This window comes from Amphiprion ocellaris, chromosome 7 (genome assembly GCF_022539595.1).
Source record: "Amphiprion ocellaris isolate individual 3 ecotype Okinawa chromosome 7, ASM2253959v1, whole genome shotgun sequence".
NCBI classification, from domain to species: Eukaryota; Metazoa; Chordata; class Actinopteri; family Pomacentridae; genus Amphiprion; species Amphiprion ocellaris.
In genome coordinates, this window is record NC_072772.1 from 4528662 (window position 1) to 4551566 (window position 22905).

The 22905-nt window shown below is 40.7% G+C and overlaps 1 protein-coding gene and 1 long non-coding RNA gene across 7 annotated transcripts; one reads left to right on the forward strand and one right to left on the reverse strand.

The window, feature by feature from the left end:
* Positions 1–3587: 3587 nt before the first annotated feature.
* On the reverse strand, positions 3588–11301 carry LOC129349313 (uncharacterized). 2 transcript variants are annotated; one of them, XR_008602282.1, is made up of 2 exons: positions 10640–11301; positions 3588–4206 (listed from the first exon to the last, which is right to left on the reverse strand). It is a non-coding gene; the product is annotated as an uncharacterized LOC129349313 (long non-coding RNA). The 2 variants fall into 2 exon arrangements; XR_008602281.1 differs by lacking the exon at positions 10640–11301 and adding an exon at positions 8997–10168.
* A 1381-nt stretch (positions 11302–12682) lies between these two features.
* Positions 12683–21962, forward strand: fosb (FBJ murine osteosarcoma viral oncogene homolog B). Of its 5 annotated transcripts, none has more exons than XM_023289356.3 (6): positions 12683–12949; positions 13150–13337; positions 15617–16000; positions 16427–16534; positions 16966–17310; positions 17468–21940. In XM_023289356.3, the coding sequence occupies exons 1-6, from the start codon at positions 12886–12888 to the stop codon at positions 17531–17533; spliced, it is 1155 nt and encodes a 384-aa protein (XP_023145124.1). In that variant the 5' UTR covers positions 12683–12885; the 3' UTR covers positions 17534–21940. The 5 variants fall into 5 exon arrangements, with proteins under 5 accessions (XP_023145124.1, XP_023145125.1, XP_035812765.1 ...); XM_023289357.3 differs by having other exon boundaries at positions 18373–21940; XM_035956872.2 differs by having other exon boundaries at positions 13099–13337; positions 16966–21962.
* Positions 21963–22905: the final 943 nt, after the last annotated feature.

Here is a 22905-nt window from a genome sequence, read left to right on the forward strand (position 1 = left end):
TGAAAACTTTATGTCCGTGTGAGTGAAAAATAGTCTTTGCAGTCTTCTGTCCAGCTTAGGAAAGAAAATATCCCTTTCTAGCATTTTATTTTAACCTACCAATTTAGCATTTATCAGCAAATTTTACACATTAACAAATTCTTTATTATCCTCTACAATTATGTACATTTCCAAGTATTTACTAAAGTAAAATACTAATATGTGTTTTACTACCCAGTCAATCGTGTTTGCAGCAGCATTGAGTTTACAGTCAACATTTTTACTGCTTATAAATCCTAAATGTGCAGATAATTCCCAAATCCTTTCTATAATTTGGAAGTATTTGCAGTTGGTTTGACAGATATTATGACTGATATCTGTAACAGTCTTCATAAATATTGCAGTACAACAGCACTAACTTCCTGAGAGCAGCAGTGTCTCACTCAGCCACCTTCAGATCAAAATAAAGAGAAGCAGTTTGCGGCTGATCTACCAGGATAAAACTGTAAATCTTATCCTCCCTCCCTCACACAGGGCATCCGTATCCTCTCTGTTGATTCTTCTTCTCTCGACAGCAGCTGTACTCTTCCTTCCACCTGCTCTCCTCCCTCCCCTCGTCCTCCCCTCCTCATCCTCCTCTCTCCCCCCCAGCTGTCCTGTGGGATGTGATGATGCTCTGACAGGCTTGGCGTCTGTTCTTGGAGGTGCTGGTATTTTTGTGCCACAGCGGCGGAGGCTGGCACAGGAATAGTGTCGAAGTTGTAGTGTATAGTGTGGGGGTGGGATCTGAGAAGGGGTTGGGATGGTTTGAGAACTGAGATTTTTAAGCCATTGTATAGACAGGAGGGAGACCAGGGAGGATTGCGTAAGTTGGCTCCCTGACTGCAAATTTAGCCTGGGCTCGCTCACGCATAAATTTGATGAGCAGTGCTATCTCAGTCGTCAGAGCCGTGGTATTTTAAGAAGTGAGTGTGTGTTGGCATGGGACGACGTAGGGTGTATTTATTTACAAGTCGTGAAGAGTGATGGGTGATAATTTGAGACGCAAAGAGCAGCATTTGCATCGACAATACGCACCTCTCCTCCTCACGCTGCTCTCTGTTCCTCATCCTGCCTGTTGTTGCTGTTTATTTATGGCAGATTGTTACAGACAGTGGTGCCCAGGTGTTTCACAGCCACTGACAGTGATGTAACATCTCACTGAACCTTCTTTGTTCATGGCAGCTTTGCTCCTTGTTCAAACTTGACACAAGTAAACTTGAGGCCATTAGACAGGAGCAAGAGATCTTTCAGGCTAAGTTTTAAGGGTTTTAAGCCCTTCTTTTTTCCACTCTGGTTCTTTTGTTTAGTCTATTTGCATGTGTAGGTGTTTGTTTGGAGAGTGTTTATACAGTACAGACATCTCCTTTTTCTCAAATTTAAATTCTGCGGCTCACTGTGTTCATAGAAATCCTCTTTATGTGAGGTAACAGGAGGACAAGGAGTGCTGTTGCAGAAAAGAGCTCACAGCAGGAAATTGAGAAACTGGTATCCAGTTGTTTAATAAGGTCAACATCTGTACAAATATCACCACAGTATAGCAGAAAGCAGCGGCTCTGTTCAGTAACAGGTTAACCTACCACTAAAATGTAATGACAAGGACGATTAAAAGCAAAATCAAATCAGAGTATTTCGGGGAATGATTTTGCTTTTGTTGAAATAACATCAACTTGTACATCTTCTCACGCCAGTGTTGTTATATCTGCATGCTTAATTGTTCTTAGGAAAACACTGCTTTAGTGGAAATTCACCTGCATGCACTTGGCTCCTGGCTATGTGATCAGTAGCTGTTTATAGAAATTTACGAACCTCAGTTTCAGCTACATCGCCTCCCACTGGTAACCCATAATCTCTTTTATAGGAGGCCAAAGTCGGGAGATTTCTGGAGAGTGCAAGACCAAGCGGCTGATTGATTCATTTTCAACCACTTTCTCCACTAGACTTGTGAAATCTAATACAATCCAATACAACAGTTCTGCCATGAATTCTACTTTTATAAAGCTTCTGCATTTACATGTATGTTTTTGGGATGGACAAAATATTGCAAACACTTTTAAACATCTAGTTTACCACCGCTATGACTTCAATAATAAACATTATAATTTTTGACAATGCCATCAAAAATTTAAAATGTAGACGTACTGTTAAAGCAGAATTTATTGCAGAGCCTGTTATAGTGGGTTGCATTAGATTTCATAGATGTATCTATTAAGGTAGCCAGTTACTGTACATTTTTGATTCTCTGACGACTGTGGATTTTGTTATGTAGGTTGGCTTAGTTATAAGATGATACAGAGCAGGGTAAATAGGTAGTATACACAAGGGTAAAACGCAACCTCTCCATCACTGTATGCATCTATTCAATTTGTCATTAATAAAAACTAGCGAAAAATAATAATAATAACATAATATTTAGCAGATTTGCGGTTAAACCAGGCTGGTCAGTGTAGATCTTACAGTCAGTTTTATACTAATTTGTGCACGTTGAACCAACATTGCATTAAACTCCACTGTGACTTAATACTCTGTAACAGAACAGGCAAAATACTGCTTTAAAAATGTACATCAAACATCATGTCTTTTTGGATATTTTGTTCACTCTTATGCTCTTTCTCACAGCGGTGTTTGGTCTTTTCAGCCTCTCTGACAGTTTCCAGCATGAAGATCACAGCCAGCGCTCTGGATTGAGCTCAGCAGTCACTTTAAACACATCAGTTTTCTTACAGCAAAACCTCTCAGACAGGAATGCTGTTGGAAACCTCAGCTGACTGTTGAAAAGACACTTTTGCACACATTTTGCAGCGAGCAGTGTTTATTTTGATCAGTGGAGTGCTTGGATGTGACGTGATAGGGGAAAAATGTAAACTGACTTTAAGGCATCCTCATTTATAGGTGTTTGATTGCACAAGATCACGCATGCAAAAAAATTCAGCTTAGTTAAAAAAAAAGAACCCACACAAAACAGCGCACATTGTTACGCTTGTATAATTATGTGATAACAGTGTATCTGATGCTAAAAGAAGAGGGAAGAATGTGCAACCCTAAACGCCAAGCTGCTTTCGTCAGCTGTTTATACCTGCGTTACTAAAATGCCCCGCAGCAAAAACACATTCGAGATTCTATTCATGACTCAAATACCATGTCACCAGTGTGTGTAATGCTCAGCTTGTTTGTATAATCATTGTACGCAAACGTGATTCTGAGCGCCTCACGAATTTACACAGTTTACATAAAAATAGTTGGCCGGTTGCACAGCTATGTCCAGAACAGGCCACATATGTCCACTGACTGGAGACCAAATATTCAGTATGTTGTTGTGCTTGGTGTGATTTTCAGTGAAAAAAAAACAAAAAGAAAAAGAAAAAAATGCTGATTGTGGCTTTTACAGTGAAAATATTCTCATTGATTTTGAAGTAGCCCTGGATGTTTGACTACAGATGGTGATATTAAGGGTCAAAAAGGGTTAAATGTTCATGTGTACATTTTAAATTAAGAGTTTGAATCATAGACTGTATAATAAAGAAACTATACAGTCTGTTGTTCGAATATGAACTTGCACAGTTTATGTAAAAAAAAAAAATGTAAAAAGCTGGCCGGTTGCACAGCTATGTCCACAAAAATCCTCATGTCCACTGATCTAAGATGAAATGGTCTATATGTTGTTGTGCTTGGTGTGATTTTCTGTGGAAAGAAATGCTGATTGTAGCTTTTTGGACACATAAAATTGTCAGTGATTTTGAAGAAAACCTGGATGCTGAATATAGACGGTGACAATACGAGTAAAAAAGGGCTAAATGTCCATGTATACATTTGTAATTAAGAATATGAATTTGAAGTTTTGAGGAAAAAGAAACAAATCCTAAGATAGATAGATAGATAGATAGATAGATAGATAGATAGATAGATAGATAGATAGATAGATAGATAGATAGATAGATAGATAGATAGATAGATAGATAGATAGATAGATAGATAGATAGATAGATAGATAGATAGATAGATCACCTGTTTGTCCTCAGATGACCTCTCTGCTGTGGTTAGTTTGGACAACATGCCATGACAGAAAAATGGGATTAAAGCGCAGCACAGCTGGTTGTCGAAGGAACGTGGCAGCCAAGTGAGTAAATCTGTTCGTGGGAAGGTGACATCAAAGGTTGCCAGCAACTGTGCGTTCAACTGGTGAGACTCCTGAAAATTGCAGAGCAGAGGGGTGAGTTAGGGGGACGCAGGGAGGGAGGGGATACAGTGAAGAGCGTGAGAGCAACAAGGAGAGGGTGAGGAACAGAGGGTGAGCAGTGTGTGGGCAGGGAAGGCCGGCGAGGTGAGGGTGATGACGGGGACACATGCAGGTTTGTGTCCTCCTGACGTGTGCAGTTTACACAGTCCTCTCTGCTGCCCCCATATCTTTTCTGTCTCACTTCACTGGATCCGACCCTCTATCATTCCCTCTTCCTCACCCACTCACTCCCTTTATTCCTACCTCTTACTGGTCCCTGAAAAAAAAAATAGGGCAGTCCTTATGTAAGGAATAGAGAAGAAGTGGGGAGGGGTGGAGGGCGACGGTGAGCAAGAGGGAAAAAAGGCTGAAACAAAGCTTCTAGATACAACCAAGCAAACACACAGAGAGAATGAGTAGGGGGAATAATGAGGGTGGCATCCGTGCTCCTTCTGCAGGTAGAGGACGTATTCAGATCTACATAAACACTGGCAGCAAGAGAAGACTGTGGAAAACCGAAGTCTTGGTTTCAAAATGATCAGTTAAAGAAAAGTTCTAAATCTAAACTCTAAATTACCACTCCACACAAATTCACTGTACTTTGTAAGCTTTTTATACCACACAGGTTTTGTGTGTCATGTGGGTTTACTAATGCTATAATTACTCTGCAGATTTTACATACAACACATTTGTTTCAGTATGTTCAACTCAAGGCTTTTACAAAGAAATGAGGCATAACTGTCCTAATACAATCTGCACATGAAACCCCAAGTTAGCCACTACAGCTGCCATGTGATGTTTTTGGACAGAACATACTTTAACATGTAAAAGAAGGTATATGCAATCAAACGAATGATAACTGATTAATTTAGCTGCCTCAGTTTTAGTGTTGTGGCATTGCGCTGCATGCTGGCTCTCTGTCACACAGTCATGGCTTACTGGGATACGTGAATACAACAGAGCCATCTGTAATGCTGGTATTAACGCCTGTGCTGACGAGTTAAAGAGTGTGCTGTGAGAAAGAAAGGCGACTAATATGCTTAAAACAGGAAATGTAGGAAGTTTTATGAATAAATGCTTAAAATTAAAACCCTAGTCAGTGCTTCAGCGCTGTGCCTAACGACGTACAGTGCTGAGGCACATACTGAGTTACTGTCCACCTCTGATCTCATCCTCATTCTCTCTCACCCTCTTGCTCTTGTCCCTCCCTCTCTCTGGCACTTTGCCTCTCTGACTGGCAGCGAGCCTGTTGAAAGTAGGCTAGGATTGACGCGCTGCTTGTGTCTGAGTCACAGAGAGCTGTGGAATACTGAAACCCACTGATTGCATTTAACTTTAGGCATCCGACTCCCATGCAGTGCATGATACAATAGAGCCATCCACTCTTCGTTCTGCACCTCAATGCTGACGTTTATGGCTGCACTTACAGCAGAAAACACATAAAAAAAGAAAGCCAATTGTTCTGACACTGTGAAGAATTGTGGCGATGGTTATTTAGAGATACACAGAAAAAGTAATGATCGCACCCACTACATATTATGGCAACACTGATATGAGATGGTCCCTCTTGTGTCTCACACCAATAGGTTGAGAATGATACTAAATAGATAGAACAATGAGGGGCAAAAAATGTAGCATATGATCCTGATTTACGGTACAATAACCTCTCCCTCTCACACAAAGCTGTCAGGCATCTTTTTAATTTGTGCTTCATCATCAAGTACTGTCAAGGGCCTATTTAAAGGAGGTCAGTTATGCCATGGTCAACCAAAGCCTTATTTAACACGGAGATAAACATAAATAACAGGCCTCTGATTCTGGGTAAAGATAACATGACGTGAGAAAAATTTTGCCTCAAAAGAGCCCGCAGCCGAGGCTATGACGCATGCACAGTTGAATGTTTTACCTTCTCCACATATCACTCTAAATTATTGCCGTGCGTGTGTGCTGTGTGGGTTCGTGTAAACACACAAGCTTGTTACTTAACAGGAGAGCCACAAGGATTACACCATATAAACACATGTACATTAACATAAACAGGACAAAAGGAGATATGTGCTGAAGACGGGAACGAGAAAAACTGGAAAGTCACAAGTGTAAATAATGTAACCGGCTCTTCACACTCACTGATGCTAAAGAGGTCATGGGAACGTTCCCACTGAGTCAACATGAGTCTTGTGTTCTAAACTGTCCATTGTGGGATCCTGCGGGATCATGAGGTCCCAAGGTGGTTGTTTTGTTGCATCTAGTGCTTGTATATCTAACTGTATCTGACTGTAACTTCAGCAGTAGGTAACACAAACTTCTACCAGTAAATGTGAGCTAAAACAAAAGCACACACAATTCAGACACAACCAGATTTGGTTTGAACAACACGAGAGCAAGAGAGAGTCAGGAGAAGGTGGAGGTTAACATCGCGGCGGTCTGCTTGTTATTTGGCTCTCACGAAAAAAGGACAGCCACTTCTCACCTCGCTTCCTGTCCTGTGGTACAACTGCAAAACACAGAGTCAACTGTAGGGCAGGTAATTTAAGGAAGTGCACTCTGGCCCTGATGACAGGGAGAGAACAGTACAATTCCAAAGAGCAGCTTTTCATTTAGAGCTCATAAAATGAAGAGGATCGAGGTTAGATGCAGTGCGTAGTATTCTTTCATACTATCACAGAATAAGTACACTGGCTATATTGTGAAAATTAATGTTTTACAGTTTTTTGCTGTATTTTTTTGATTTTACAGGTTTTCTCTGTTTTGTTAATTTACAGAAAAAAACTAATGATATTCTAAATAAATTATCATTTTTACAAATGGTAATTAGTTCTTTTATGATAATTAATTGGAAGATGACATTAATCTCTAGTGTATTTAAAACAGCAAAAATGTCATTATTTTGCAGATATCTGTCATCATTTGAAAGGAAACCTTAATCATATTAGGGATCAGAAAACGGGAAACCATTTTTCGGTTATTTTTTATGTTATGTTTACAGATTTTCCCTATTTTGTAAAAATTCGGATGATATCTATTAAAAAACAGAGACAAAAGTACGATTTTACATATGGACTGTAAAAAGACAGACCATATCAAAAACAAGTATGTTTACAAGTACTAACTTGTTCTTTTACAGTGTGCGGTGAGAAAATCACACAGTTTAACTGTATCTAAATCAATTAAAAATATAATTGTCTTGCAGATATTTGCCTTTACTTTCAACATTTTTAAAAGTTACAGTATTCCACTGCTTTTTAAACACATTTTTTTCTGGTAGTGTCCGGCTTTCCTTGTTTTTTATGTTTATTTTTTGGACAGTGTAGTATGCAAACCAAAAACAGTGGAAGGTACAAAATGACATGAACACTACAACACCATGAAATCCAATGCAACAACAAAGCCTGTGATCTCAAAAACTGCCATACGTTGCCATGTACTATGTTGGCACAGCTAAAAAGAAGAATGAATTATCATAATCCCCTCAATGTTAGTATTTATTGCTGGCATTAGCATCTGTGTTTGACTTTACTTAGCTCTGATTCCCTTAAATCCTTTCTATCCAGACTCATGTAATATATGTAGTGAAAACTTTGAAGTGTGTAATTTCACTGAGAAGCAAAAAAAAAAGAGTTAAATCCTTGTATGTTTGGCGAATAAAACTAATTCTGATAGAACACAAAATTGTTGCCATGACAGTAGACAATGCTTCACATATTAATGTTGCTATAGGGGGGAGGCTACAAATTCAAAAGATTCTATTCGTACAAAAGAATAGGAGAAGATCTATACAATCAGTGCAGTTTTAAGATTAGTGCCAACAATTCAATAATTACGCAAACGTGTAAAATAATGGCATGAATAGCATGAAAAGTGATTTTGCAGAACATTATGGCATCACAGTGACGTTTACTTTTGACCTTTTGGGCACAAAATGTCATCACTTCATCATTTTATCCTATCAGACATTTGAAATTATGAAATTTTGTCATAATTAAATCAAATCAATCATATTTATGTAGCATGTTTTCAAACGAGAATTGCTCTACATGTAAGTTGGACAAGAACAAGAATATGTGCAAAAAAGCAAATCAGAAAACTTGATAAAAACTTGCAAAATAAATTTGCAAAATGAAATAAAATAAAATGAAATAAAGACTATGATAGCAAGACAGAATATGCTTATTTCCATTTCTAAAATAAAATACTAAAATATTAAAACCACTAGGGGCAACCAGTTAGCATGTGAATTCTTGAGTTACAGCCAAAACTGTGTTTTTCGAGGTCATGGTGGCTTTAGAACACCAAATTCTAAGCAATTCATGCTTAAATCCAAGCAAATATTCATGCAAATTTTGAAGGGATTCCCTCAAGGCATAGTAGAGATATCACATTCACATTAACGGTCAACCTGAAAACATAATTTGGCAGTCTAATACAATCCAAATTCTAAAAACGGACAAAAGACAGACGCATGGTGCTTTGCAGAAATAAAAGACGGTGTCTCAAGTTCAAAAGTCTGTGGGTTGTAATAAGTGAAATATTATGAAATGCCATTGTCCACATTTTTAATTTCACCTCAGCTATTTCAGTTAATTCAGTATACACAAGCCATGTTTACATAGCTGCACAGGAAGGCCCTAAACTTTGCCAAGACAGAATTAGTGGATTTAGACGAGAATAGACGTATTATTAGACGGCTACAGAAGCAGACGTGAACCCCCACCTGACAGATCATGTCACAGTAAGCTTCAGAGAGTTTTAGCCAAAGTCTGACCTGAAAGACAAGTCATGCATATCTTCTTCATAAACAATCCTCGTCTCGGTCTCGTTTTTGTTTGCTCTGAGTGGCTGGAAGAGTGCAGAGCGAAGGCAGCAAAGACCGAAGGAAACTGTTGAGTGGCTGAGAGAAAAACTTTGGGATGAGGGCAGGAGACATTTTGGTTGGCTGCAGAGGAGGACTGATCAAATTTCTCTCTGTGAGGTGGGGAAAGCCTGTGAGAGTTATGCAATGTTGTTGGGACATGGAGCCAGAATGGGTGTAAACAACACCGCTCTCAAGTGGGATAGGCCTAATCGTTGCCTGGTAACAAATATTTTGGGCCAGACCATGCAAACACGGCCCGCCTTCCAAAAGGAAACAGGGGCTGGTCTCATGAGCAGAGTGCAAGTTAGTGGCTTCCCGAAAATACGCTAAGAGACAGGGGCAAGCAAAACACAGCACATCAGGGGCATCAGACAACACTGCTTCAATTTTTTTTAAACCGGGCTCGGCTGAAATCTAGACCACCACAAGTTGTAAACAAACAAACTCTGGCTGGACCAAATAGTTTGGAGAGAAGGACTGCAAGTTTGTTCTACATATAGAGACTTATGAAAAAAACTTTAACATGATATAAAACTGTTTTACATGATTAAACCTATTAATGTGGCACAAATTAATCTTAGAAGCTTTCAAATATAAACTGCAACCCAGACACTAGACTGTTGCTACTCTTTAAATGTTTTAATTATAATCTATATGTACCTTGAAAGAACTATTGGTGCCGAGTGGATTATCCTCAATTCACTTCTGCTTTATTCTTCAGAAGGTGGCATGAAAGGGTAATTACAGGCCACCTGTTTCCCCAAGATATCAGCCGCTTTGTCTAACTCTGAATTACTGCATTAAATGAAGATTGTGTGAAAACAGGGGTCTGTTTATCCTGTATTTCGCTTCTGTCCTACACATTTACAACACAGCGGTGTAGTTTACGGAGCGTATTAGCACTTCACAAGCTAAGACGCGGACACGGAACAAATATAAGCTTAGTAAACGCTAACTTTTCCCTAGAATGGGTAAAATTATCAGCCGCTAGTGGTTAAAAGTGGGTTAAAACACCAGCAACAGTCGCCGTAAGCTGCCATTCTTCCCTTGTGTAACCTACTTCTTCTTCTCTGCACAGGAAGAATCCGGAAGCCATATTGTGTATCTGCTGTCTGTCACTCAGCGCCGGTTGCCAAGGAAACCGGTTGCTAAGCGCCATAACAAAAAAGACCAAATTTATACGTCCTTGCGTCAGAGGCAACGGCGTATCCATGGCGACGGAACGCTACACACACATGCAGCAAACTCGTGGACAGCACATGGTGAATGGCGCTTGTTTTAGCACAAATACCTTCTTTTGACGTGGTAACGCTGGCTGTTGTTGTTGTTATTATTAGCATTGAGAGGGAAACATATCCCATATTTGTTTGTTTGTGTTATTTAACGGCATACGTGCTGAAATACAGGTATTAGTTTGAAAACATCGCCGTGATTTCGTGTTCTTACAGCGTCAAATCTCGCTATTGTCATTTCCTCTGCTTATTTTTCCCTGTGAATGTGGGCAGTCCGCCTGCGTTATCGCCTCAATAATTCCCCCATCATGAACAACTTACATCGACGGAGTTAGTCATCTCGGGGTTCAGCAGCACGGCACCGGTAACGGCAGCCCGGATGGGACACAGCGTCCTCCGTGGATCCTCGTCTCTGACGTGGTTGCAGCGCTGACTAATAACTTGTTATCCCCAACTCTTCCCTTTTTTCTGCTCACGCCTTTTCACACATCGGCTGTGGCTGTAGCCCTTTCTCAGCAGCATGCCCGCCCCGTGACATTGTTTGACATCACAGCCAAAAAAACGTAGGCCCTTGTATTTTAGGTTCATGATTTGCCACCCAAGTCCTCCCGCATGAAGCCTGTGGAGCAGAGCATCCCCCCCTCCAGCTCCAGCTCCAGCCAACCTCCCACCTGCCACATTCCCACTGGTGTCCGCATGTAGGCTATAATAATGAATCACTTTCTGCTCGTCCGGGTGATGTTTGTAATGACAGGCGCCGATTTCCGTCACTGCTGCCCACTGTCCATGTCAGAATTACACTGCTGTTTACCAATTAATGTTTTTTTTTGGAGGGGTGTGAATGAGGCTACTGTCGAGGCACAGTGCGTTCTCCTGCCTACACTCAAATCCATAACAGATTACTGTGTATACATTGTGAGGGTGTTGCTCGACTCGCAGTAAATCCATTATTTGGCATCGCACCTGACTTCAGGTTTTAGGGAGTGTCCAGGCGCACATGAAAAGGAGGCTTTCCTCTTCTTAGACGTTAAGCCCTCGAGCTCAGAGGAGTCCCGAGGGCGTGTCCTGAGAAACTTTTCAGCAGGATTTCCCTTGCTTGCTGACGGGATTCCGTCTCGACGTAACAAAGACCTTGGTGTTGCATAAATAGGACATTGTGTATCCTCCAGTGTTTTTCACGTTGCAATCTATATGGCATTTTGAATAAACACTGTAAATCATTTAAAATGAATCCAGCTTGAAAATGTAATACGTCTGAAAGATGTGAGTTAACTGCACTTTAGTTGATTCATTAAAGTCACCTTATGAGCTGTGAAAGTGTAAAACTAGCTGAGTTCAGTTCTTCTTCATTCAACACCAAGAAGTTACCGTCTAAGCTGTTGAAGCCACTTTATATCAGTCTGTATAAAGACAACCTGTACACTGCCAGTGGTTACAGTGGTCATAAATGTTCAGCCTGTGGGTGTGGAGACTACATTCAGTAACTAATTAACCTTTGTCGTGCTTAGATCGGTTTAGATTCTTATGCAAACAAACAATCTCACGTCAATTTAACATCTATTAAATATCAACTTTCCATGGTGTCTGTTTTCTAAAACTACCAATTCTGGGGAGTTTTAGTGCCTATGCTAGTCTTGTTTCTTGTGAATTTAATTTAATGAGTTGAGACAACTCCCATCTGTTCATTCATTCAACTCATCATTTCAAATCAAAATAGCTGAAGCTGTAAAAATGCATGTTTTAATTTGTAAAGTAGTCTGAAAATGTAATAAAAATTGACATTTTAAGTTTAAATAACTATTAAATAGCAAAATTCATACATTTACATTCAATAAACTAGAAAACGAGTGAATTTTAATTAATTCCTTTATGGTGTTTTATAGTGGCGTGTTTTCCACGTTATATGACATTTTGACTATAGGATATCTTTTATTAGCCTCACCTAAAAACATAATAGAGTATCTAAAATTATGATTAAGCATATGTCCTTGATTTCTAGAAATGCTCAACCTACATATCTTATAGGAACGAGAGGCTATAATGTCTTATCTGCCATGACCCAATGTTCCAATCTAGACAACCGCAGTCCTAAATAGATACTTTCCATATTTATCACACCGAAGTTTCTTAAAATTTCCTCTCCAAAATTGTCAGACGGTGAGAAATATCTCGTGCCTGCGATATTATACAAAAAAAGTCTATTATTATCCGTCGGCGAGGTAAGCTTCTGGTCCATTTCAGTGGGAGAGGGAATCCCTCAACGTCACCAAGGATACCAAACACAACAGCAAAGCACAAATATGGGCATGTACGTCAGCGGAACTCCGAGGCGGGACTTAGACGCTAGAATGCCTTGGTTATACTCGAGGAGGATGGATTCATTCATAAGACAAGATCTGCTACTGTGCACCGTAAGACAACGAACTCCCGTGAACGGACTTTATGGATGTATAATCGCACGTTTGACCGGGAGATCACTCCGAGGATTTAACGCTAAACGGGAGGACTTCTTCACAACTGGGACACTTTCCCCCCGTAAACGCGGGGAACTGGATTAAAGCTTCTTCATGCAACTTTTTTGGAAAGACACCAGGAGCATCTCACCAGGGAATAACAAAAAGCTCATCAAGGGTAAGACAGCACTGACCTTATGTGGCTGATGTGCAGTAAAGATGCGTTTAGGAGCAGGTCAGAAACATCTGGCCGCTGCTGCCGGTCAGAGATTGTCCCGCTTTCCTCGGCGTAGCCTGCCTGTAACTCCAGTCATTCTCTCCCAACAGTACCTCTCCTTTAGTAACCTTCTTGTGTGTGCCGCTGTCCCGCCGCTGCAGGTGACACCGCGCTCTCACCGGTAACTGCAGGTGTCGCGTTCCCTCTCGATCCCTGCGGGGAGATGTACCAAGGGTTCCCCGGCGACCCCGACAGCGGATCCCGTGGAAGCTCGTCTCCATCCATTGAGTCCCAGTACCTTTCCTCCGTGGACTCCTTCGGGAGCCCGCCGACCACCAGTGCTCCACAGGTAAGTCTGAGATAAAAACAGATAAAATAATGCATGCAGGCGATGTTAGATCCGGGATCTGCCAGTGATGTTACAGCTGTCATACATGCAACAGGTCTGACCGTACACAGCTGGAAGTGTGCTTACATTAAGTGAACGGAACATGTGCTTTTGCTTTTTAAAAACAATGTAAATTTACATTGTGTAGTCCTGGTATATTTTGTAGATCCTCATACAGAAATGTGTTTTTTAATACCGATTTTTCTAACACTAGCATTAGTAAATATAAAACATGTTTTGTATGCGGTTGCTGTGACCTCAAAGCATATGTACAGGGCATGCCGGGTTATGTCACGGCAAACAGGAAAATAATGATAGTGCCACTTTATAATGTACTAAATTAGCAGTTTTGTAGTCAGATCCTGTCACATCTGCACAGAGAAAAATAGCGAAAAACGTTGTAAATGCAGTGCAGCAGGCTTGTATTTGATTTTTACTGGAGCCTGATGACACGTAAACTCGGTTCGGTGTCAGACATCAACAGTGTGGCGGGCTTTCGGCGTGAATGTGCCGGTGCTCCGGTGCTACCGGTGGCCCGGCTTCGCAGCACGCCGCGCGGCGGATGACAAACGGCTGGAAGTCTCCTACGTCAGTGCCGAGGCCCCGCCCCCTCCCCGCTGCTCGCTTCTTCCACGCGCTCCGCTCTCCTCTCATAGGCCTCGCCGTGACGTAAATGCCTGTTCTATTTTGGAGCGCTACGTCGCGTTGCCAAGGGGAACACCGGGGGTGTGACGGGGGAGGAGGAAGGAGGAGGGGGGAGGCGCTCAGCGAGGGAGGTGATTGGTCGCTTTCAGAGCCGAATGTCCCAATGTCTTAACACGCTTTAAAATGAATATTAACGGCAGGCGATACTCCTCCTCGGGTCTAAAATAAACCCAAAAAAGAAGACAAGCGACAGATTTGAGTTTTCCATGTCTGCCCATGGCCCTATTTAAACTACTGACACAGAAAACGAAGCTGTGACACAGCAACAAATGCAGATTTAAAACCACCAAATTGTTTTTTTTTTTACCTCTTTGCTATTACACCTATAGATGTAATGTTTTCAGCACTATTTTCCACTTGTTTAGCCAAGTCAAGCCACCGTGATTTAAATCGGCTTCACAAACTACCCTGGCAAGGTTAAATATTAGATACTTTACTGATCCTCTGCATGAAATTAACATACAACATGAAACATTTATGGCACAGAAGTACTGAAGACTTGGAGCTGGGTAATAAAATGTTATATTTAATATACTGAATGTGCACTATAGCAAATTTGCAGTGTACAAAGATCTGGGAAAATCTATGATGTAAAAAAAAACAAAAAAAAAAACAGTGTACCAAAAACTTCTTGCATATCCAAAATGTCAATGCAACATAAAATGAACATGTCTATATAAAGACCCTACAGTGCATGAGTTTCCTTGAGTAATTTACATATTAAGGATTAAAACCCTACAGAAGATTACATCAAACATAACTGTGCCTGACAGCATAAAGTATTAAGGCTCAGACCCTAACACATCAATAAGGAGATAAACTTGTCTAATATAGAACTAAAAACAATTTCCCAGATTCCCTATGAGCAAGTTTATTGTTTAGTGTTAATTATTATTATTGGTAAGTTATCAAGTCTAATCTACTTATTTCAGAACTTTTTGTGACCTAGATGACACTTTACTTGAATTAAAATGAATTCTTATAGCTGAACTGTTATGTACATCAAATGAAAAAGTCTAACAATATTTTTCTTAGTTTAAAAAATATTAATGTATCTGTTGCATCATGTGATGTATCTGTAGAATTTCTAGCATTTTTAGAACAGAACTTTATGTAACGAGTGAAATCAATGGACCCTCGATGACACCCCTTGGTTACAGAGGTAAAGCTTACCCTACTGTAGCTGAAATAATCGCCATAATGAAGTATATTAGACAAATAATCCTTAGAGGTTCAGTAGAAAGCAGCTGGATTTAACTTTTTGGTTCTTTAGATGTTTCAGAGGTGTCCTCGGTTCAGCTCAAACACAGAAGCCTCTTGATCAGATCTTTAAGAACCAACAAGGGAAGATCAGTGGTTTTTTACTGAAGCTCTTAAGATTTTAATGGAAGATGAGAATCATCATCAAACATATATTAAACATGACAAAGCACTGATCCTAGCTTGTTTGTTCCTGTATTTCTGCATCTGTCTAAATTTGTCTACAACGGCTTTGCATGCTCTGTAAAACTTAACTGTTCATATCTCTGGCTCAGGAGTGTGCGTCAGCAGGCGCTGGCTTGAGCATTGTGGGCAGCGGGCCAGGGACCAGTGCTGGAGGTGAGATGCCCGGTTCATTCGTGCCCACCGTCACCGCCATAACCACCAGCCAGGACCTGCAGTGGATGGTACAGCCGACCCTCATCTCCTCCCAGGCCTCTGGACAGAGTGGCTCCACTGGCACCACGACCATGACCCAGCCGGTGTCACTGGTTGACCCATATGACATGCCAGGCCCCAGTTATTCTTCTGGGTCTGGGTTCACTCCTTCGAGTTCAGAAACTCCAGGGCCTGCACCAGGCCCCATCCGCCAGTCCAGAACCCGCAGCCGCCGTACACGAGACGAGTCTGTGAGTGACGATGGAGATGTTGGTGTGTTAGTAAGTTTGTGTGCTTGAACGGTATGCTTGTTGACCCTCGGATGTTACACATGCAGTGTAGGTATATTGTGTACATGGGAGCTAAAAGAGCAAACACGGGGTTTAGTAAAGGGAACTCCCTGTCTACTGTAGGACCTTCTCATACGCACAGAACCACATAACAAGGAAAGGCCATACCTGTGTAGGAGGACAGCACCAACAACTGACAGTACATTTATCCACTGTGACGCAACTGAGGCTTATTTAATGTAATTTAAAGAATTTATTTCCGACTGATAAAACATACTGCCAAATTTGCCCTTAAGTCAACCATAGCCCAACTGCCCTGTCCAGTGTGTCCATCACTGCTGCTTGGAGAAAATGACTACATTTTCAAGAACAAACACAAAACTTTTATCCTAATCCATTTCTGTTCACTCATCATAGCTAACACCTGAAGAGGAGGAAAAGAGGCGTGTTCGTCGAGAGAGAAACAAGCTGGCTGCTGCCAAATGCAGAAACCGCAGACGGGAACTCACAGACAGACTGCAGTCGGTGAGCTTGGTCCCGTTTTAGCTGCCAGAATGAATGATGATCACAATTACATACTTTATGTTACCTCCCATAGCATTGTGGAGTTAATAAATGTCTGCATGTGTGTGTAAGAGAGACGATTATGGTGATGGGGTGTTTAGCTGTGGTGAGGATGATTATAGTACTCGAGAGAGACTACTGTAGCTATGGTATTTATGGCCTAATTAAGGAGCTCTTCTATAAGGCACCTTACATATCAAAGTGCAGAGGAGGAGGCATTTCTGCTGGGATGGATACATCCACCTCCACAAACACTGAAAGTAGAAGTTTGGTATAGCTAACACTCCTATCCTCTCTCTTTCTGCTGCACACCTTCCTCCCTCTTCTATCCATTTCACCCACCTCTCTGTCCCCTTCCCCATGTTTCTTTCATTCTCTGTACCTGCCCACAGGAGACGGACATTCTGGAGGAGGAAAAGGCAGAGCTGGAGGCCGAGATCTCAGAGCTGCAGAAGGAGAAAGAGCGCCTGGAGTTTGTCCTGGTGGCCCACCAGCCAAACTGTAAGATCCCCTACCAGGACCAGCCTCAGCAGGCCTCAGGGCAGCTCCCTCCAGTGCAGGCCCAGCTCCCTCCCCAGACCTTACAACCTCCTGTCTCCATTGTGGGCTTGACTGTGAAGGAAGACTCTTTCTATCTGCCTCCTGCCTACACAGCCCACCCGGCCTCCACACAGTCCCAGCCTCCGGTTCAGCAGCAGCAAGTCCAGCCGCAGCCTCAGCCCGGATTAATGCAGGAGGTAGAGTTTTCTAGTTCTTTCTATGGCTCAAGTGAGCCAGCACCTGGTGGGCCATGCCTTATGGCCAGCGACAGTGGTGGTGGTGTTAACCATGACGATGTGGCCATTGGCAGCTACAACACCTCATACACATCTTCATTTGTGTTCACCTACCCAGAGGGAGCCTGCGGGGTCAGTGCCAACCAGCGGAACAGCAGTAGCGAGCAGTCATCTGATTCCCTGAACTCGCCTTCTCTGCTGGCGCTCTGACTGACCGACAGATACACGCCTTCACATATTAACACGCACACACATTATGCTCGCTGGAAGTAGAGCGTCAGACATGTACATGCACAGAGCCAATCAGTCTCACAGATTGAGATGAAAACCACCAATCGTCTGTATCTGATTGGGTTAAAGTTTACACATTAAGAAATGCATTCCAATTAAGAGCCATACAAATAGTTGCACATTAGATCTAACCTTTAACACAGAGCCTAAACATGAATCAATTCTTGTTTTGTATTTAACCACAATATTTGTAACTGGACACGTTAAGCGTTTAAAAGCCAAGTCCATGTTGCCAATCCTAAGTGCTCTGAATTAACAGATTAATTCACAATGAATTCTCACATTGTCATACTCTCATTGAGTAATACACAACACGCTCACTCCAACTAGCACAAGTGCCCCCACCTAGTTCCCTCTGTCGGTTGCCCCTCTTCCAGTGCTCTTGCTCTCATCCTTTTCCATCCTTCTCCCTTTTTCCTCTCGCTGATTGTATTTGTGCAAATCTGAACTAGGGACAAAGGACACGTTGTTCAGGGTCTTTTCTTGTGGGAGACAGACAGCTGTTGTCTCCTTCACCTCTAACTCTTCATCCGCTCGGCTTCCCTGTGCTTCTTCATTTGCTGCTTGGACTTGGCAAGTTGGGGATCTGAGTATCACCGCCTCCACTAAAACTTGTGCTTTCTTCTCTCGTTTTTTAAATTCTTCTGCCGTCTGCCTACCTGCCATGCGACCCATCTCTACCCATCTCTGTTTTCTCCTCTTCTGTCTCTATGTTTGTCCTTCTCTCTGAAGTCCTCGACCCCTGAGAGCCCGAAGACCCCCGAGAGCCCTTGGGACCTTGAGTGAAAGCCAGCCCAACTAACATGCCCCTTTGCACCCTGTCACACAAGGACATGGACGCATCACACGCAAACAGAAGAACCTTTACTTGGAGCGCACTGCTCAAATTCTTACAGTGAACAGCAGCTACATACGTTCAACACGCACATAGACGCAAAATCGATGAACACAAAATGCAAGATGGATGCCACTGTCTTCTGCTGAGCCATTTTTCATGTTGTTCACACAGTGAAGATTAGACATCTGTTGTGAGGCTGGTTAAAAGTGAGGATGGAGAGAATTAGCAGGAATTGAAGAAGGAATCGCAATGAACCAGGACAGACGCTGAGAGAGTCGGGATAAAGGATGACTCCCATCGTAACCATCGACTTTTGCAACAAAAAGTTGAAAAAAAAGGAAGAGCCAAATGTTAAAAACAAAGCAAAGAAAAAAAACTTATGCTCTTGCCAACTGTGTGGAAGGGTGACCTCAGTAAAAACACCTCCACACCAGAGAGCCTCATCACCCTCGGCCTACATGCGTACATTCACACCATCGCTTTCAAGTGTCTGAACTGAAGATACAGACATTTTGTTGCAGAGCACCAGCTCTGAGTCTTGCTCAGAATCAATCAGATGTGAACCGATGCCTTTATTCAGAGGAGAGACGTTTTTTTGTAGTGATTTAGACAACCTCTAAACATTTGGGCTCAGCGGTCTCTGTACCTCCCTTGTTCTCTCAGCGGAGAGGAAGTGGGGGTGCGTTTATTGTGAGTGCGTCCACTCTGAGGCACCTGGCCCGTTTCTTTCTTTCTTTATTGAGGTTAATGAGGCGAGTGAGCACAAAGCAAGACCTGCGAAACAAAAGGGGAGGTCATGTGGGCTGATGTTGTAAGTGAGCGTCCTTTCTTCGCCTGTGAATTTGTAAAATTTGTTTTCCCTGTATGTTTGGATGAAAACCGTTATATATTTTAATGTTTATGTTTGTTTGTGTGTTTCATTGTTTTGCATTGACCTCTGCTTTCTCTTGTACTGTTGCCGTTTCTTGTTTTTCTTTTTTGTTTTGTTTTAATCGGGAGATTTCCACATAACTGTTACTATTATTATTGCTTTGTAGCTATTGTTTCATTATTTTATTGTATTTTCATTTGGCAACTTCAGAGGCATGTTGTGCACTACAAAAAAATCTAATTATAAGTCTATATACATACATATATACAGGTAACATGTATATATAAGTGTATGTACCATGATTGTAAAGTATGAATGTCTGCAGATCTAAATGGGATATTTTTGTCAATGAAGAACAAGATAAAAAGTTAAAATGAATATTTTTCTAAAGGAACAACAAAAAAAAAACTATAATAAATTTAAAGTACTGCCCTGTCCTTTAACATGAAGCACGATGTCACTGCCTCTGTCAATGTGTATTTATGTTTTATAAACAATATAAGGCACTATCCAAGTTACATTAAATGTATGTTTATAATGATGATGTTTAGAAGGTTGTGGTAACACCTTTGTTTTGTTTGTTTTTTTCTCTGTGAGGTCTGTCCCAAAGCTACTGACACCTTTATGCCACTTATCCTTAAAACTAGTGTGATTGAATGTCCAGTATAACCTGTCCAGTACCATTCAATAACATTGATATTTACAGAAATATGTGTTTGAAGGATAACCACAGTTTTAGCCTTGATTGATTGAATTTATCATGTTATGGTGGTGAATCCATTCATGTATTCAAGGAAATATGTTGTCTAACTGACATTAAAAAAAAATCTTGTGATTGTATTTGCTGGATAAGAAGCTTTATTTTCAACAAATAAACATGTTTAATCAAAACGATGGCTAGATTAATGGCATAAATGTTTGTTCAAACGTGGCTCTTGGTGGTCAGAAAATGGGCAGACCTCATTTTTTTAAAATGTTGAATTTAAAAGGACTGTGTTTGTACAGATGTTGGAGATGCCTTTTGATTTCTCTCCAAATGCAAATGTGATGAGAATATGTTCTGGTGTCAGAATAAGCATAAAACATATTCAATAGTTCTCATGTATATAGGTTTTTGTGGTGCTACTTATATTACAATGATGAGGCAGTTTCACGTTGAATGGTCGAAGGTTACACATTGCCACTGCTGAGGCTCCAGACGAATGAAAACACTGCTGGTCTCATCAGGGTGTTTTATTCTATATGGAAGCCAATAACAGTAAATTTCCAGCAGCTGAAGCTCTGAGAGCTCAGTAATCACTCTGTGTTTTCACCGTGGTTTAATATCAATCCCCTGCTACATCTGTAAGTGTGATAAACAGATCTCAAAGGGCCCTTGTACTGTACCTGCACTCCACACTTACGCCCCTGATCACCACACAACACATTTCTCTCATCTAATTTCTTTGCTTTGGATTTAAATGAAATTGTAGAGTTTGCTTTATATATTTGTAAGGATACAATCACAAATGGGTTGCTAGGTGGAAAAGGTGACACAGAAGGTAAAGATGAAATACTCAGATACTAGTTATAAGACAGAGAATCTGCCTGCACCTACCTGTACTGTACAACAGCTATGATAGCGTAAACTGAACAAGAGCTTTCTTATTTTTCTATAATGAGGTGAATGTTGTTATGTATTTCTATTTTTCCACAATTCCCACATGCACTCTGATTTCATATTGTCCCTGCTATGAAATGCAATACTTATTATCCTCTTGGATGAACATAATGTAGCAAACCATGCAGTGATCAAACTGACTGCTACTATATGTCAAGTGTGATGATGTATTGCTTTAATTATCAACTTTTGTTACAGTATTAAACGTTATCCTTAATATTTGAAGTAACTTTTGATTTTGAGACAATCTTCATGAAGAAATGTATCTAAAAAAATAGATCTTATTTCATTTACTGAAGATGCATAGAAACTAGTAAGGCTCCTCCATTTCAGAAGGTCTTTTTTTTGGTTACAGTCCATTTCTTTCATCAACGTTTCATAATTTTTGACTCCTGTGTCTTTTTATGGGAGCAATGATCACCATTTTGCAACATTTGAAACACATGAGATACATGATAGATAGACAGACATGAACACTTACACAAATGAAAGGCCCAAAGAAATTAAATGAAAGATGTCATTTAGGGCACATGGATAGTTACATACTTTGCTAATGAAGGTGCTCTGATGTGAAATTCTCTATTTTTCAGTGAAAATAAGTTAATGTGACTGATTTGTTTTCTGCATATCAGTATAAAGTACTGTTTACTTATTTTTATAATTTCATACTCATTTGTTTCTAATCTTGAAGAGGACCAAAGTGTATGACATATCTACCATGTTGCTTTTGCAGTCCCTGCTCTCTGTTCTGTGTCCATATTTCAGCTTCTGGCCCTTTTTGCTGACCTATAAAGTTTACATGATCAAGGTTTTTCCTCACTTCCTAGACTGCAAAAGCTGGGTGAGCTGTCTCCTTTACTGATGGTTTGACCAATGCCATTTATTTCCAATTTGTGAAGAATTACATAAATAAACAGCATATTATAAGGTACATGCCTCTCGCTTTTAAATGAGTTGCTGACCTCTGCTCAAGTGTACTGAAAAGTGTTTCTGTATGTATATTTCTTTGAACTGCAATTATTGTACAAGTTATTTTCATTACTTTTGATGTGATGATTATTTCATGCGTTCCACAAATGTTTGAAAAAATGAAAATACCCATCAAAATTCTCCAGAGATCAAAGCAGCAATATCAAATATCTTGCTATGTTTTTGACTCTCCAAGCAATTTGTCAGTCAAATAAAACAGAGAAGTTAGTTAGAATCATACTGTATATGGCTTTTAAAAAAAAGTTGAATCATTTAAAGCTGTTCATGTTTTTTCAGTCAGATATGAAACTCAGTGTTTAATATGCCATGGTTTACTGTTTGACTGTTGCTTTGGATGCTGTTAAAAGCCCCGCACACCAAAATTTGGGCAAAGCAGAGCTAGAAAGAAAACAACACAGCAAGATATTTACAAACTAACAATATGCAAGAGAGAAATTTGACAAAAAGTAAAGGATGTGAGTTGTATAATAAATAAATTATAAAAAGATGCACATTTACAAAAAAGCTTGTTTTACATGTTTCCAGTGGCGTTGAGGTTTTTATAATATAGTACGATGTAAAGGTGGTCGTTGTGTTTACGTCCATGATTTAGTTTCACTTCCCTGTTTTGATTGAGTCTGCCAGCCATAGATATGAATAATCTATATATATGCTGCCAGCTACTTCAGCTCTCACCTGAAGCAAGCAGCTGTTTTTAGCATCAAGCTAACGGTAACAGGCAAAAACACAGAGGCATTTAGCAGCTAACTAGCCAGACCCACGAAACCGTAAATGCAGAGTGGACACTGGACTTACGTTCCGCAGGTGGTCAGAAACACGACCGAACATGGATACAGATGGAAATTTAAGTTGTAATAACTTTGAAATCCGCGGGTGCTGGAGAGAGTGAAGCGACGCTGAACTTAA

Bases quoted from the DNA above. Each gene is read 5' to 3' on its own strand.
- fosb (XM_023289354.3), top strand. From the start codon at position 12,886: ATGCAACTTTTTTGGAAAGACACCAGGAGCATCTCACCAGGGAATAAC. The intron at 13,338-15,616 runs GTAAGTCTGAGA...TCTCTGGCTCAG, and splicing joins CGACCACCAGTGCTCCACAG to GAGTGTGCGTCAGCAGGCGC. The intron at 16,535-16,965 runs GTGAGCTTGGTC...ACCTGCCCACAG, and splicing joins TCACAGACAGACTGCAGTCG to GAGACGGACATTCTGGAGGA.